General features: G+C 46.6%; 1 protein-coding gene across 3 annotated transcripts in view; it reads right to left on the bottom strand.

Annotated features, from left to right (window-relative positions):
• Positions 1 to 1,794: 1,794 nt before the first annotated feature.
• ITGA9 (integrin subunit alpha 9) overlaps positions 1,795 to 14,257 on the bottom strand; it is a 356,853-nt gene continuing 344,390 nt past the window's right edge. For 2 of the 3 annotated variants that reach the window (XM_070455417.1, XM_070455418.1), the window contains exon 28: positions 1,795 to 6,615. In XM_070455417.1, the coding sequence (XP_070311518.1) occupies positions 6,517 to 6,615 (99 nt within the window). In that variant the 3' untranslated portion in view covers positions 1,795 to 6,516. The remainder of the gene's footprint in view (positions 6,616 to 14,257) is intronic. The other variant, XR_011483592.1, reaches the window with a different exon arrangement.

Genomic DNA, 14,257 nt, shown 5'->3' with positions numbered 1-14,257 from the left:
AAATGAAATTTCAGACAAGTAAAAACAAAATGCAAAGCAAAACCATTGCCAATCCCATCTACCTAAAGACAATAATTTTTAACCCCTTGGTATGTATCTTTTCAGACCCTCTTCTATATTGTGGTGTGTGTGTGTGTGTGTGTGTGTGTGTGTATGAATTTTAACCATGGGGCAATAAAATAAATCTTTTTTTTTTTAGTTTTACTTTTAGTCACTCAGTCGTGTCTGACTCTTTGTGACCCCATGAATCGCAGTGCGCCAAGCCTCCCTGTCCATCACCAGCTCCCGGAGTTTACTCAAACTCATGTCCATCGAGTCGGTGATGCCATCCAGCCATCTCATCCTCTGTCGTCCCCTTCTTCTCCTGCCCCCAATCCCTCCCAGCATCAGGGTCTTTTCCAGTGAGTCAACTCTTCGCACCAGGTGGTCAAAGTATTGGAGCTTCAGCTTCAGCATCAGTCCTTCCAATGAACACTCAGGACTGATCTCCTTTAGGATGGACTGGTTGATCTCCTTGCAGTCCAAGGGACTCTCAAGAGTCTTCTCCAACACCGTAGTTCAAAAGCATCAATTTTTCGGCGCTCACCTTTCTTCACAGTCCAACTCTCATATCCATACATGACCGCTGGAAAAACCAGCCTTGACTAGATGGACCTTTGTTGGCAAAGTAATGTCTCTGCTTTTTAATATGCTATCTAGATTGGTCATAACTTTCCTTCCAAGGAGTAAGCATCTTTTAATTTCATGGCTGCAATCACCATCTGCAGTGATTTTGGAGCCCAAAAAAATAAAGTCTGACACTGCTTCCACTGTTTCCCCATCTATTTGCCATGAAGTGATGGGATCAGATGCCATGATCTTAGTTTTCTGAATGTTGAGCTTTAAGCCAACTTTTTCACTCTCTTCTTTCATCAAGAAGCTTTTTAGTTCCTCTTCATTTTCTGCTTAGTAGGTATAAAAGCAGTAATTAATGAAATAGAAAGGAAAACCCAGTAGATTTAATTGGTATAGCCAAAGATTTATCAAGACTTATTTTTGAAAAGATCAATAAAATAGATCTTTGTTGGCCTCTTCTAGGGAAAAAAGAGAAAAACACACAAATGAACACCATTTGAGATAAGAACAGGAAGGTAACTAGACAGATGGAGGAGATAAAAAATTTAAGAGAACACGATATTTGTAAATGTGTAAGGATGCTACCAAAAGGCTCCTGGGAAAATGCTTCCTAACTGGTAGATGCAGGAGGACTCAGTCTACTAACAACAAGGAACCTGTCCCATTCAATTTGGTCACATTCATCCTAAGACCATCCATCCTAAGACCTAAGAGCTGACTCCTTGGAAAAGACCCTGATGCTGGGAAAGGTTGAGGGCAGGAGGAGAAGGGGGCGACAGAGGACGAGATGGTTGGATGGCATCATGAACTGAATGGACACGAGTTTGAGCAAACTCCGGGAGATGGTGAAGGACAGGGAAGCCAAGCATGCTGTAATCCATGGGGTCACAAAGAGTCAGACGTGACTGAGTGACTGAACAGCAACAAAATCCTAAGGCCAAGGTCCCAGGTGTCGCCCTGGGTGGGTGGGTGATGCACAGAGAAGGCGAGGACCATGGGAGGAAGGCCAAAGATCAGGGACAGTTTGACCACGTAGAGTGTGTTCTTTACGTGCAATTAATTGGATGGACCTTTAAAGGCTCTTTAAATCCTCATGCTGTATGACACTGAAACCCCATCTTCAACAACCTAAAAAGGCAAAAGAAATTAGCCAAAGAAATTACAGACTGAACTCCTGAATCATTTGCAGCCATTTTTTTTTATTCCAAACATGTATTTTTGTAAACCTGCATTTCCCAAACAGTGCAAGTGAATTAGAAGTGACTGCATAGACTTGAGTACATGTGACTTTGTGAAAAGGAACATTCCTCCCACAAAAATTCCTCAACAGAAACATGGATGCATCAGTCAAGTTCTGAAAGTGAACTAGCGTGGGTGCCTGCCATGCAATTAAGCACTCTTAAAGCTTTTAAACTCACTCTGCCAGTCACACACTAGAATTTGAAAAAAAAAAAATCTTAACACAGGCTGAACCCTAGACCATTGTGCTATAAAGCATTGCATCACATAGGATATTTGGTCATTATCCCCCTCACATGCTGAAAATCAGAAGACATTCTAGAAGACTCATTTTGACCCTACTGCCACTGTATCCTAACCCTTCAGCCATTCTTTGCTTCAAAACATATTCTCTGGTGTGGAGAAACAAATCATGGACTAAAACCCTGCATACTTGGAACATTTCTAAGGGACAGTGGTTTTCTGCCTTTAATTTGCTAAAGGGCCATTTCCCCCAAATGCCAATCCTTTATTCTGCCTCTACACTTCTGGAAGCTGAATCAGGTGTAGGTTTCAACAGGTGTAGGTTTACATGTAATCCATGCACAACGGCACTCCCCTGCCATGATGACTTATCCAAAAATAAAAGCAGAGTAAGCTTTCTAAAAATGACTTTGCTATGGTTCCACAGTTTGTGTATCAGCACCCATGTCAACCACCTAAGGAATCTGCTACGTGTTCACAATGAAAACGAATCCCGGAAGTTTCTAGGAGGCCTGCTGCTTTTGTTTGGAATCTCCTTGCCTCTGACTCCAGGGCTAAAGGCTACGTATGACTTGGTAAAGGAGAACTTTCTACTGGATTTTCTACAAAGCTTAACCAACTTCAGAATGCTGATGGCTTGGTGATGCTGATGTAATTTTTCTGAAGAATTGACTGACAATGCCTCAGTGACCTCGGTAGCAAGTGATTCTGGACACATGCCTGTCAGTCACCGTAAAATCACTGGACCCATTCGCTCCTGCCAGTGAGCCTTCATTCCTGAACCTCATGGCCACTTTGTGATGGGTTCACGGCTCACTTAGGGGGTGTTCCAAACTCCCTAGTCCATGTAAACTGAGCATAAGTGAATCATTCTTGACAAGGAGGCATTCTCTCAATTTCTACAAAGGTCCTTTTTTTCATATTTAAAAAGCATCTCAATCCTTGTGAGAGCTGATGACTGTGAATACACAGTCAAAAGCTGAAGCTGAAAATGCTGTGCAAGAGAATATCAGATAGCATTCCACAGCAAACCCACAGAGACAGGAAAGATAGAAATTGGAAGGCGCTGTGGAATCTTAAAAGAACCTTCTGGAGAAGGAACAAAGACACACCAACCCATTCTGTCTGCTTCTCTCAAGAGCCTACTGATAGCTTATGAACTGGATGGAGCTGGTGAACTGGTCAAGCCGAGAGTGCTGCTGACCTGCTCAACTTCCCTCTCTATGTCTGCGCTAACTGGTCAACTCTCCACTCCCTGCAGCCCGCCTGTTACTCAGCATCAGGAGATAAGTAGAGGTACCCCCTGACCCAGACTGGCTGCCAGCATTTCCTCCAGCAGATGCCAAGCATGATTTTCTTAAAAACTGCCTATTTAGTCTTGGTAACTTCCGGGGTATGTGCTCATGCCTGAGTGCCTACCACTCAGAAGCACATGGATCCTAGCTCTGACACTGGTTATGGAGTCTGCCCTTCCCCCACTGAGGCTGCAGAACTGCGGGCCTGCCAGTTATCCTGTTACACTCTCACCAATGCGTCTGCACCCCTTGCAGGAGGCTGGTGAGTGCCCACTAATGAATTTAGTCAAAGTCGCGGATGGAGTTGTCCCAGGTCTACCACCTAAGAATTCCAAAAGGTGAAAGTGAAAGTCGTTCAGTCATATCTGACTCTTTGCGACCCCACGGACTATACAGTCCATGGAATTCTCCAGGCCAGAATACTGGAGGGGTAGCCATTTCCTTCTCCAGATCTTCCCAACCCAGGGATCAAACCCAGGTCTCCCACATTGTAGGCAGATTTTTTTACCCGTTGAACTACCAGGAAAGCCCAAGAATGCTGGAGTGGGTAGCCTATCCCTTCTCCAGTGGATCTTCCAGAACCAGGAATTGAACCGGGGTCTCCTGCATTGCCGGCAGATTCTTTACCAGCTGAACCACCAGGGAAGTCCTAAATGATTTATTAAAGGACACCATGAAACAAGCAAGAGTCTGTCCAAGGAGAGCTGCAAATGCGGTCTTGTAAAGGACTCCATGCTCTGTGCTCTACTGTGGGCAGATCTGTCTCCCCCGGGGCAAAGTGTGCGATGGTATTCCCAGGGGAGCCACCAGCACTCAGCACGGTGCCTCAGGCACAGCTGGGGTCCACACACATCTGTCCTAGGTGAACTCTCAGTGAGAACTGGTTTCTTTGCCTGCATCTGCCTCTTGTTACCTCAGGGCCTCCACCCCTCAGTGAGAGGCTGTATCTTTAGCTTCCTTCTAAGACCAGCCTAGTCCATGCCTTTGGCCCTCTGGCTTCTGTCTACTCCCATGGTCACTGGGAAGGGAAGCATGATGCATTCTGTATCTTCCTGTATCAGAGTCAAGTGCATAAAAAACAAACACATGCATGCTGCATGCCAGGTTCACAACCGCCCAGCACTCTCATTTTGCCAAAACTTTAGGCATCTTTGCAGGGACTGGCCAAGTATGTGTATAGGAAAACCTGTCTCCCCTGCAGTTGAATTCTGTGTCTTTTCAACAACACTCACAGGCCCCTAACATGTTAGCCTCCAGTCAACAAGGCCCTAGGACAGAGATGCCTGGTCTTGTTTCTTGTTTCATTCACGTCTGATGCCATCTGTTTGTACCCGCGGCTTGAGCAGGCTGTGATAAGTCACTGAGGACTCTGTCAGGCCCTGTTCTTAGACATCTTTTGCTTCATACCAGCTGGTTTTCCAGCAGTGGCAACAGCAGCCAGGGCTGCTCACCGTTACTGAGTGTTCACCACAGGCCAGGTGCAGTGCTCAAGATGCTACCTCCACCCTCTCCTTGCCCTTTCAGAGACTCACACCACACTCAAACCTGGACAGCACTGTGCCTCTGGTAATAAACACTGTCAGACAGAGAGCTTGCACAGTGAAGGCCGTAACTCGGCCTTCAGCCCTGCAGGGGACAGGTGATGACATCAGTGCTATGCCCACAGCCCCTTACATCATTTCTGTGTGCCTCCCAGGGTGGGGTGCGGCTCTCTTTTTGAGGACTGTTCCTGAGCTATGGGGGCTCTTTTGTCAGCATGAAGTGAAAAAATGTTTACATCTCCCCTGGGTGCAAGACTCTGAAAGCTCAGCTCCCTTGCAGCAGGCTGGTACAACTCTGAGGCATAAGTTACCTCCAGAGCCCCTGCTGCAGGGTTAGGCTGAAGCCCCCCTGCACAGGATATGCCCTGAAATGACCTCCTTACGTGGCTTCCTCCCCTCTCCTGTCCTGCTTCCCTCATGTCTTTACTGGCGTGCCCTGGGGAAACTTCCTTCCTAAGTTACCGTGTGAAAATCCTTGTCTCAGGGTCCACTTCTCAAGAATCCCACCTAAGATACAATTTTTAAAGAAAGACAGGTTGAATGGTCACCTCCGGGAAGGATTCTGCAATTACCATTAGCTGGGACAGCAAGCGTGCTGGGGACGATGGAGACCTCTGACTCAAATTTCCATGAAAAGGCAACACATCACAGCATTCAGACACAAGTCTCTGCTTGACGGCCACTGATTTAGTCCTGGTGGCATGTGGACTCTGATGCACTTTGTCCAGGATGAGATGCCATTCTGAGGTTTACCAGATAACCAACTGGCATTGCTCCAATCTTTCATGTCTTAATCCAAGTGAAAGGAGGGTGAAATGCCTGCTCTATAAGGTGATGGAGAACAGGCCTCAGGAATCAGGTTTTTCCATCCAAATTCCTGTTGGGACTCTTCCAATGAAAGGTACAGATGAAAAAACACTCTTGGTTCTTTAGCGCATTACTTCACACTTGACTCCAGGCAACAAAGACGTGAAACGTCTTCGCGGTCAACCCCAACTGTAGTTGATATATAGCACCACCTTCTTGATGGATTCATCACACGAGGTTTCTTCAGATGATTTCATCTGCAAGTCCTTTTTTTAACAGCAAGTTCCATTCCAAAGTACAATAAGATCTTTTTCCTTTAACATTTGTATGAATGTACATGTATTTCCAAGATTTCAGGCCAGATATCAGTGCTTGAGTGAACTATATAATCATTTAATAGAAATAATAAAACATCGATACAAATATAAAGACATAATCAGTATAAAAGGCTTGTATTTATAAAAATACTTTTAGGTTAACAGTTTTCCCCTGAGGGTTGACCACACTTGTTGCATCCATAAATATCCCCCAGCTCTGTAGCCAGCTTTCCAAAGTTCGCAGTTCAACTGGAAAAGGAGGTGGTGGTGGTTCCAGTCAGGCGACCTGGCCAAAGTGGCTGCCGCAGGGTGCCACCTGGGCTTGAGAGAATGAGGACAAGAACAGCATCGTGGGGCCTCCGAAAAATCTGGAGAAGATTCTTTCTTCCAAATATGGAAGATACGAAGATCGGGACGACAGGCGAACGACTGGGCCACGTCGCGGGGTGGGGTAGCGGGTCACTGGTTTTTCTGGACCCAGTCCCAACTGTCTTCATTCTCTTTCCGGTTCTTCTCCGCTTCAATAATTTCTTTGTACCTTCTGCGAAAGAAGCCCATCTGAAAGGCAGAAAGAGGAGAGGCTGGGTTAGAGATGCTGGAGAATCAACTGTTTTGGTTCCAAAGCTGCCTGGCCCGGGAGGAGGCATGATCTACTTACAGTGCTGGGAAGGCCTGGGAAACTCCTCAGACTAGGCTGATTTAGAAGAAATGTTACATGGAGCCACTCTTCAAAATGCATGGACTCCCTGAAGGCTTTCTTAGGATAAGCTGTTTGTTCCTTGCAATGCACTTCTGGTGGAGTGTTTCCCAAACTCTGTTCTGGGGAACACTAGTTATTGAGCTATTCATTGGTTGTTTGGGAGTAAAGAGGTTCTGTGGTCAAATAAATTTGGAGACGATGTATTCTTTAAGAGATTTGTAATGTACAGGAGAACAGCAGAGGATCAAATTAACCCTTTTAGGAAAGGATTGAGACAGCAGTCAGGGACTTGGTATTTCTCAAGCTTATTTAACTTTTGATAAATCTGTTAATATCCTGTGAGACACTAGCCACTGTGGAACAATTCGATAAATACTGCTCTCATATAGTAGGCATTTAAAAGTGTGTTCAGGTCTGCATCCTACCTTGCTGTCCTCTAGATCCTTCTCTCAAATCTGTGACCCTAGTGGGCTGCTGTGCACACAGCTGGCAGTGTGTATCTCCCTAGAACCGGCAACTCCTCCTGAACCATGATGGCAGTTTCCTTAGCTTAGTTCTGAAAAGACCTTTCCTTCCAATGTTCATGGCTTTTCACATATGGCAAGATGGATTTCCACTTGCACAGAGAGTGTAGGCACTATTGCCACAGAACAGTGACCTTCTGTAGTCCAAAGCTGACCTTTTCCCCACGCTCAGAAACACCTGGCATCTCTTGTTCTGTGCTCCCCAGTGTTCATGGCCTCTGTTTCTGAGGTCAGACATCCTCCTGTATCTGCCTTTAAACATGACTGATGGGAGTGGGTGTACAAATACCCCAGCTCCCTCTCTCCTTGGGTGTGAAACGCTGAGGTATGTGCTCCATGGAAGTTGCCTGCAGTGGTAACCAGCTTGATAACATCCTTTATTAGCTTCCTTCTCTGCCCTCTCCCTCTCCTGGCCCGCCATTTGTGCTCCCTGAGATTGTCTTCCAAATAAATAATTGCCCCCAAATCCTCATTTTGATCTCCTTGAGTAGGGGAAATGAAACAGACATGCACTCTTGGCTCACTGCTGGGAGGTTGCACTGCAGGTTTTTGCTACCACACTGTCACTGGCATATAATTCTCACAGTCATATTTGAAGACCTTTGAGACTAGTAACCTCTGCAGTCTGCTGCCAATGGGGGATGTACACACCAAACTTGCCCTAAACAAACTGTTAAGCAAACCCACACTCGCGAGCACATTTAACTCCTTTGTGCATCTGTCGTCACACTTTTTCACTGTGAACCCAGCATCCACTGACTCACTGCATCTTCCTCCTACTCATTGAAAGAGGCTTATGGCCCAGCTGAAGATGAAGACTGTTAAGACAGCTGCCAAGACAGCACTGGTCACCTCCACCCACATGGCCAAAGAAGTCCTGAGAGCTCCCTTTGAGAGCAGCCGGCAAAGTAGTGCAGACTGATGACTGGGGGGAGTGGAAGCTTCCACAGAACAGCTGGCAAGGGTCTTGTGTTCTGAGTTTTGGTCCTCAAGGTCCATTCTTCAGACAGACATTGAGTTCCCTTATCTTCTCAGCATCAGACCACATCTGTCAGAACCCCACTTCCTGACACCCCCACACATACACTTTTCTCTCCTCAAATCTCTACCACCTTCTCCCTTCTACAGGGGAATGTAGAAAGGAGTCTTGGCTTGAATGTTCTGGAGAATCAGAAAAAGATCGTTGTTGCCATCCTCTAAGCATAGCCATAGGAGGCCAGCAAAACAACCAAAGACTTTGTAGAAATGTCTCTCAAGAAGTTACTGCTTGATATCTCATTCTTGAAAGGTATGTGGTTAACAGAGCAAGTGTGTCATGTACACCTTCTGAACTGAGGAGAACATAATGGTAGAAAGCAAGCTGGATGTTACATGAGAATAAGATTTTTTAGCACAGGATTCTGCCTGCAGATAGCATGATGTTTCAGTGATCTTAGGTTACTCACATTAACTCCAAAGATGTAACATATCTCCACAGTGGCACCAATCAAGCAGAGCTTTAGCTATCTTCTGCTCTCTTATTATCTTTCACATTTAGGATTCCTAAGGATTTGTGCTTTTTATCTCCAGAGCTTAGCATCTCACTTCTGCTTAGCACCAATTATAAATGCAAAAATGCCCTGTACCGTGGCTCTGCAACAAGCACTATCAGGAGACTGAGGCTATTTTTCGCTCCCCAAATCTGCACTGTGACTTGTTTTGATGGTTGAATGCAAGGGAGGTGATGCCCTGTCAGTTCCACACTTAAGCCATGCACACTCCCGTCTGCTTTCTCAGACCCCTGCCTGGCTTCTGTGTGAACGAGTTCAGTCTTGCTGCTGAAAGACGAATCCACTCAGCTGATGCCCTCCTGAACCAGACAGCTGCCTGCAGCTGGGGGGTGTGAGCCCCACAAAGACGGGAGGACCGCCTTGTCAAGCTCGGTGTAACCCACAGGATTGTGAGCAATATAGATGGTGGTTGTTTTTTTAGCTCCTAAACTTCGGTTTGTTACACAGCAAGAGTTAACTGATACAGAATTTCATACTTTTGTCTGATTTATGAATGGATTGACACTCGTGGGCAGGGTGGCAGCGGGGCAGCTGACAGGGTTCCAGATGGAAAGAGCATCACTGTGTCCAGTCCTGCTGTACAGACTTGTCTTGTTCACCTCTAAGGGGGGGACAAAAAGTTGGCTCGCTTCCTCATGGCTGTGTTATGCTGGCATGCGGATTTGATGCAGAGTGTGCACCAGCAAGGATTTAGAGTGCCTGCACTGACTCTCAGAGGGGGCTCTTCTGAGTTCAAGTTTATGTGTGCCGTACTTGTTACCGACAAAGTGACGGCGTCATATCCTATAGGAATTATTTTTTCTCAAGTGGAGTGCAGTCAGCATTAGTCTTGAAAACTCTGCACCCACTGGCAGTAACTGTAAAGCTTCTCCTAGAAACAGCCTTGAAAACTCTCCACCCTATTTCAGTGCAGCAGGGTCTCCAGAGCCCTGTTCCCAATACAACCTGTGCGCAGTTTCTTAGATGGAAGGCTGGAGCTGCCACTGATATTTGTCCTTCTTCTCTGGAGCCCAAAGACAATTTCTTAAAACATGGTCCACTCTCATGACCAGGGAGTGCTGGGTACAGTAGCACAGGCTGCGCACTGCATGTAAGTCATCAGGGGGCACCACTCATGTCACAGATATCATAGACGAGAAATTTATTACAACTATTTTCCAGCAGATGGCAGACGAGTGTCTTTTTCTAACAAAATCGGATTTTCTGAATTTTCTGACAGATGGAAGTAAAGCTTCTGGAGGACAGGGTGCTATTTACTCATTTGCACCAAAGTGCCATGGGCTTTCCAGGTGACTTAGCGGATAAAGAATCTGCCTGCAATGCAGACAACGCAGGCAGACACAAGTTCAATCCCTGGGTTGGGAAGACCCTTTGGAGGAGGGCATGGCAACCCACTCTAGTATTTTTGCCTAGAGAATCCCATGGACAGAAAAACCTGATGGGCTACAGTCCATAGGGCTGCAAAGAGTCGGACACGACTGAAGCAACTTAGCATGCATGCATGCACCAAGGTACCATACAGTCTAGAGATGGATCCGTCAGACTAATGTTTCTTATGTGATCAAACGAACTCCACTTCAGAAAAAGAGACTGTCACCTTCAGGCTTTTGATAGACAGCCCAAAGCCTAGGCTCTGAGTTTACCAAGCCATGGTCCCCCAAACAACTGTGATATGCCAGGCCATAGGACCTACTTAGAAGGGCTGGACAGGAGAGGTGGTGCATGGGGAGCCTGGAGTTCTGATTACTGCTCATGCGGGGGCCCCAGAGCAGGGCATCTCCTGGCTCTAAGCTCCAGTGTCTTTGTCTCTGCCCAAGAGACGGAAGGCATTCTCAGAACTCTGCCAGCCCTGAAACATAATGAAGGCTTTTTATGTTGGCCCCCAAAGCAAACTCGGGACTGCAGCTTGTAAAGCACACAGCTGTGTACCCAGCCCTCACACGCAAGAGGCTCAGGGCACAAAGTCCTTACCCAGTATCAATTTTTCACAAAGGGTTTTTGGGAATATTAAATTTTGAATTTTTATATTAAAGTATGGAGATATTATAAGGTATAAAGGAGTCTAAAACTCTTAAACACAAAGATAAATCAAGACTTCAAAGGCATTTCTCCCCTGCAGCAGGCCTACACTTTCACCCTCACTAGTGCTCATGGTTACTTTGGGGAAAATCTTGAAGAGATGCTGGACAAGCTTAGATTTTCGGGGCCAGTTGAGCCCATGCCGAGGGTGCTAGGAAATGATCCATGATGAGTTAAACCAGACCCTAAGTAGCCCCTCATTCAATGCCAAGCCAGTGGAGTCTGTGTTTTCCTACACTTTTCCTGGAATCTTCTAGGGCTTGCTTTGCACTTGAGGGGCAAAAGATTCTGTTTATAATTGATCTGTCTGTAGCAGAGGAAACATCCATGGAAACTCTACAGGAAGAGAGATTCCAACCAAACTTGGCTCTGCTGGAAGTTGAGGGACGGGGTTTTCTGGCTTCTTGTCTGTGCTGGTCCAGAGGGGGCCTGTAGTACCACAGGGTGGCTCCCTCAGACCTTCTGACAGATTCACACAACTTTCTGATGCAAACTTGTATCAAAAAACCTGCCAGAAAATTCCCAGGGAAACAGCAGGCTTCCCCTTGAACAGCCCTAATTAGGAAGACGCTGTGAGAGAGGCCTGGGGCCAAGGAAGAAGCGAGAATCACTGGGTTCTGGGGTCCACAGCTTGCAGCACCAGGCTCCTCCTTCCCAGCCCAGTCTGGGGTGAGTGAGGGACAGCGGAACAACCCCATGGTGCTTGGTCTTTAGGGAGACCCCCACCCGCTCTTCCCTGGCCTTCGGGATGCCTCCTGGGTAGCTATTCCAAGGGCCTCAGACATACTCCTTCTTTGGACTAACTCAGAGCCTCATGTTTATCGGCCCTTTCAAGTTCCTTGACTATTTACATAGCACGTCTCTGTCTCGAGATGTCAACAGTGCAACATCAACCCAATATTTACTTCCAAACATAAATAAGTCTCCACTGAGTGTCTCTGGCACATGGTTTCAACTGAGACAGTGCAAAGGGGGAGTGTGTATGTGTGTGCCTGTGCATTTTCTTTTTATCTGCAGGAGAAGCGAGGAAGGGTTCTCATAGCCCAGCTGGAGGGAAGGTGATAACCCTTCAATGACTCCCGGAAGGGCTGCCAAACCTACACAGCCGCTGAGCCTTTTCACAGATTTCTTTTTCTAAGTGCTTCTGCTTGAGATTTGTAGCAATGCTCTCAAGTGAAAACCAGGTGCCCAAAGCCAGCTCTGGAGCAGCAGGTTCTTAGAACAGGTTCGGCTGATGGAAGGTTCGAGTTGGTCCTTCTGAAGAGGGTGGCAAACCCTCTGCACGGCCCAGCTCTACAACATCTGAGAGCAGGCAAAGCTGGCAGGTCCTGGGCCTTTTGGGAAGAGGCTGGCTATGGTTCTGACCTGGCGATGGCACTGCCCTTTGCTCCAGGCCATCTCATTGGCAAAAGCGGCCAAGAGGAGAGAGGGGAACGGTTCCCGGGTTGGAAGCAGTAGAGAAGGATGCAGTTTTCTCCTTCACTGAGCGGTGGCCTGTGTGTTTTGGCAAACTGTACAAGGGAGCAGGCAGAAGAGGAGAGAAGCCTGGGCCCTCAGTGAGGCTTTTCCTCTTGAAGTAAAAGCATCCCAGTATCTCTACTCTGCCACCACTTGACTCAAAGGCTGGCTTAATGAGCTGAAGGCACTGCTTAAAGGTGCAAGTCCCATACACCGTCTGAACAATATTCAAACTTCCTCCTATAAACAGGCCTTTATGACTGTCTTGAAGAGGCCCCAGGGCCAGGCCATTTCAAAACCAATCGGGAGCCAAAGGAAAGGAGAGGGGACTCATTTGAATTTTTCTCCCTTAAAAGAGTTTCCTATTTCAAAGTTTTCTTCCTGCATAGTGGTTTGGCAGGCTACTGTAATCCTCGCACAGAAAGTTTAAATTATGGCTCCCAATGTCTGCTAACAGCCTGGCTCTGGGAAAGCTGATTAGGATCCATTTCAGAATTTGAAGAAGGATCTGGTTAGCGGGGGGCCCCTTGTGGTGGGTTTTGTGTCAGAGCCAGGATCTGCTGCCGCCGAGCAGGAGAGAGTGCCTGACATGCCAGCGACCAGCCTTCCGGAAGGCCCTGGGGTCGCCCAGAGGCAGAGAAGGGGGCGAGCATGAGGCAGGGAGCCTGGAGCTCGGCTCTGGAGGAGGCATTTGCTGACCCTACAAGGGGTTTCTGTTTCAGACAAACAGGGGATGATGGGCATGCTGGTAGCACCATGGTGAGCTGCAGGAGGAGCCAGGAGCACAGGCTCTTCACCTGGCCCAGTGCTGCTCACGCTTGGCTCCGCCACCGTCTCTGGTCACTTAACTGCTTTTCCCAGACTCTTCAAGATGGAGAGAGGGCTCTGTTACTTCTTACCTCTGTCATTTCATCCTGAGCTGGGTACCTAGCAGGAATCCAATACTGTTTGCTGAGTGAAGGTACTGGTCACCTTGCAAACATAGAGCATGCTGACCTGCAGGCCTGTGTGGCATAAAAAGTCCGTCCGCACTGGGCCAGCTGCCTTGTTCACTTCAAGTACCAAGTCATCATCCGTGTACATTTTGGAGAACAACATTTGGGGCTCTTGAACTCAAGGCACTGGCAAGCAACCACATGCAGCAGTGTCGGGAGCTACAGCAAAGGGAACTTTAAGAGATGTGGCTTGATAAAGGGAAGAGGACTTTAATATTGCTCACTTGCAAAGGCCCTAGTGAAGTGTTTCCTGGTTCACAGCGGCAACTAGGTGACTCTCTCCTTGAAAGGACTGGAGGGAATGATATGTGAAATATGGTAATAAGCCAGAATCATTTAACCCTCCCATCTAACTCAAATATTAGGTCCATTAGTCAACAGATTTCTGGATTGTCAATGTAATATTAGACCTCTATACATAATGAATTTTTCTTAGGTTACAGACATAGGAATCCAAGTTGACAAGAGATCTATAGTTGACTTGAAGAGATAGAGAATAGATAGCCTTCTTGTTGCCAAGGGGAGTGGGTGATGGGGGAGGGAAGGACTGGGAGTTTGGGATTAGTAGATGTAAACTATTATACAGAGGATCGATAAACAACAAGGTCCTACTGTATATCACAGGGAACTATATTCAAGATCCTGTGATAAACCATAATGGAAAAGAATGTGAAAAAGTATATATATAAACATAAATAAATGAATCACTCTACTGTATGGCAGAAATGCAAATTGTAAGTCATTGTAAATGAGTGTAAACATTGTAAATTAGCTGTACTTCAAGAAAATAAATTTTAAAAAAGAGATCTGTAGTTGAAGTTTTAGGAAAATATAGGTCTTCAAAATAATCCTACATTTCATTTGCCCTTGTCAGTGTCCTATAAAGTCATTACA

This window comes from Odocoileus virginianus, chromosome 26 (genome assembly GCF_023699985.2).
Source record: "Odocoileus virginianus isolate 20LAN1187 ecotype Illinois chromosome 26, Ovbor_1.2, whole genome shotgun sequence".
In the NCBI taxonomy this organism is placed as follows: Eukaryota; Metazoa; Chordata; class Mammalia; order Artiodactyla; family Cervidae; genus Odocoileus; species Odocoileus virginianus.
Note: the sequence above shows the minus strand (reverse complement) of the source record. Positions and strands in the feature narration are given on the sequence as shown.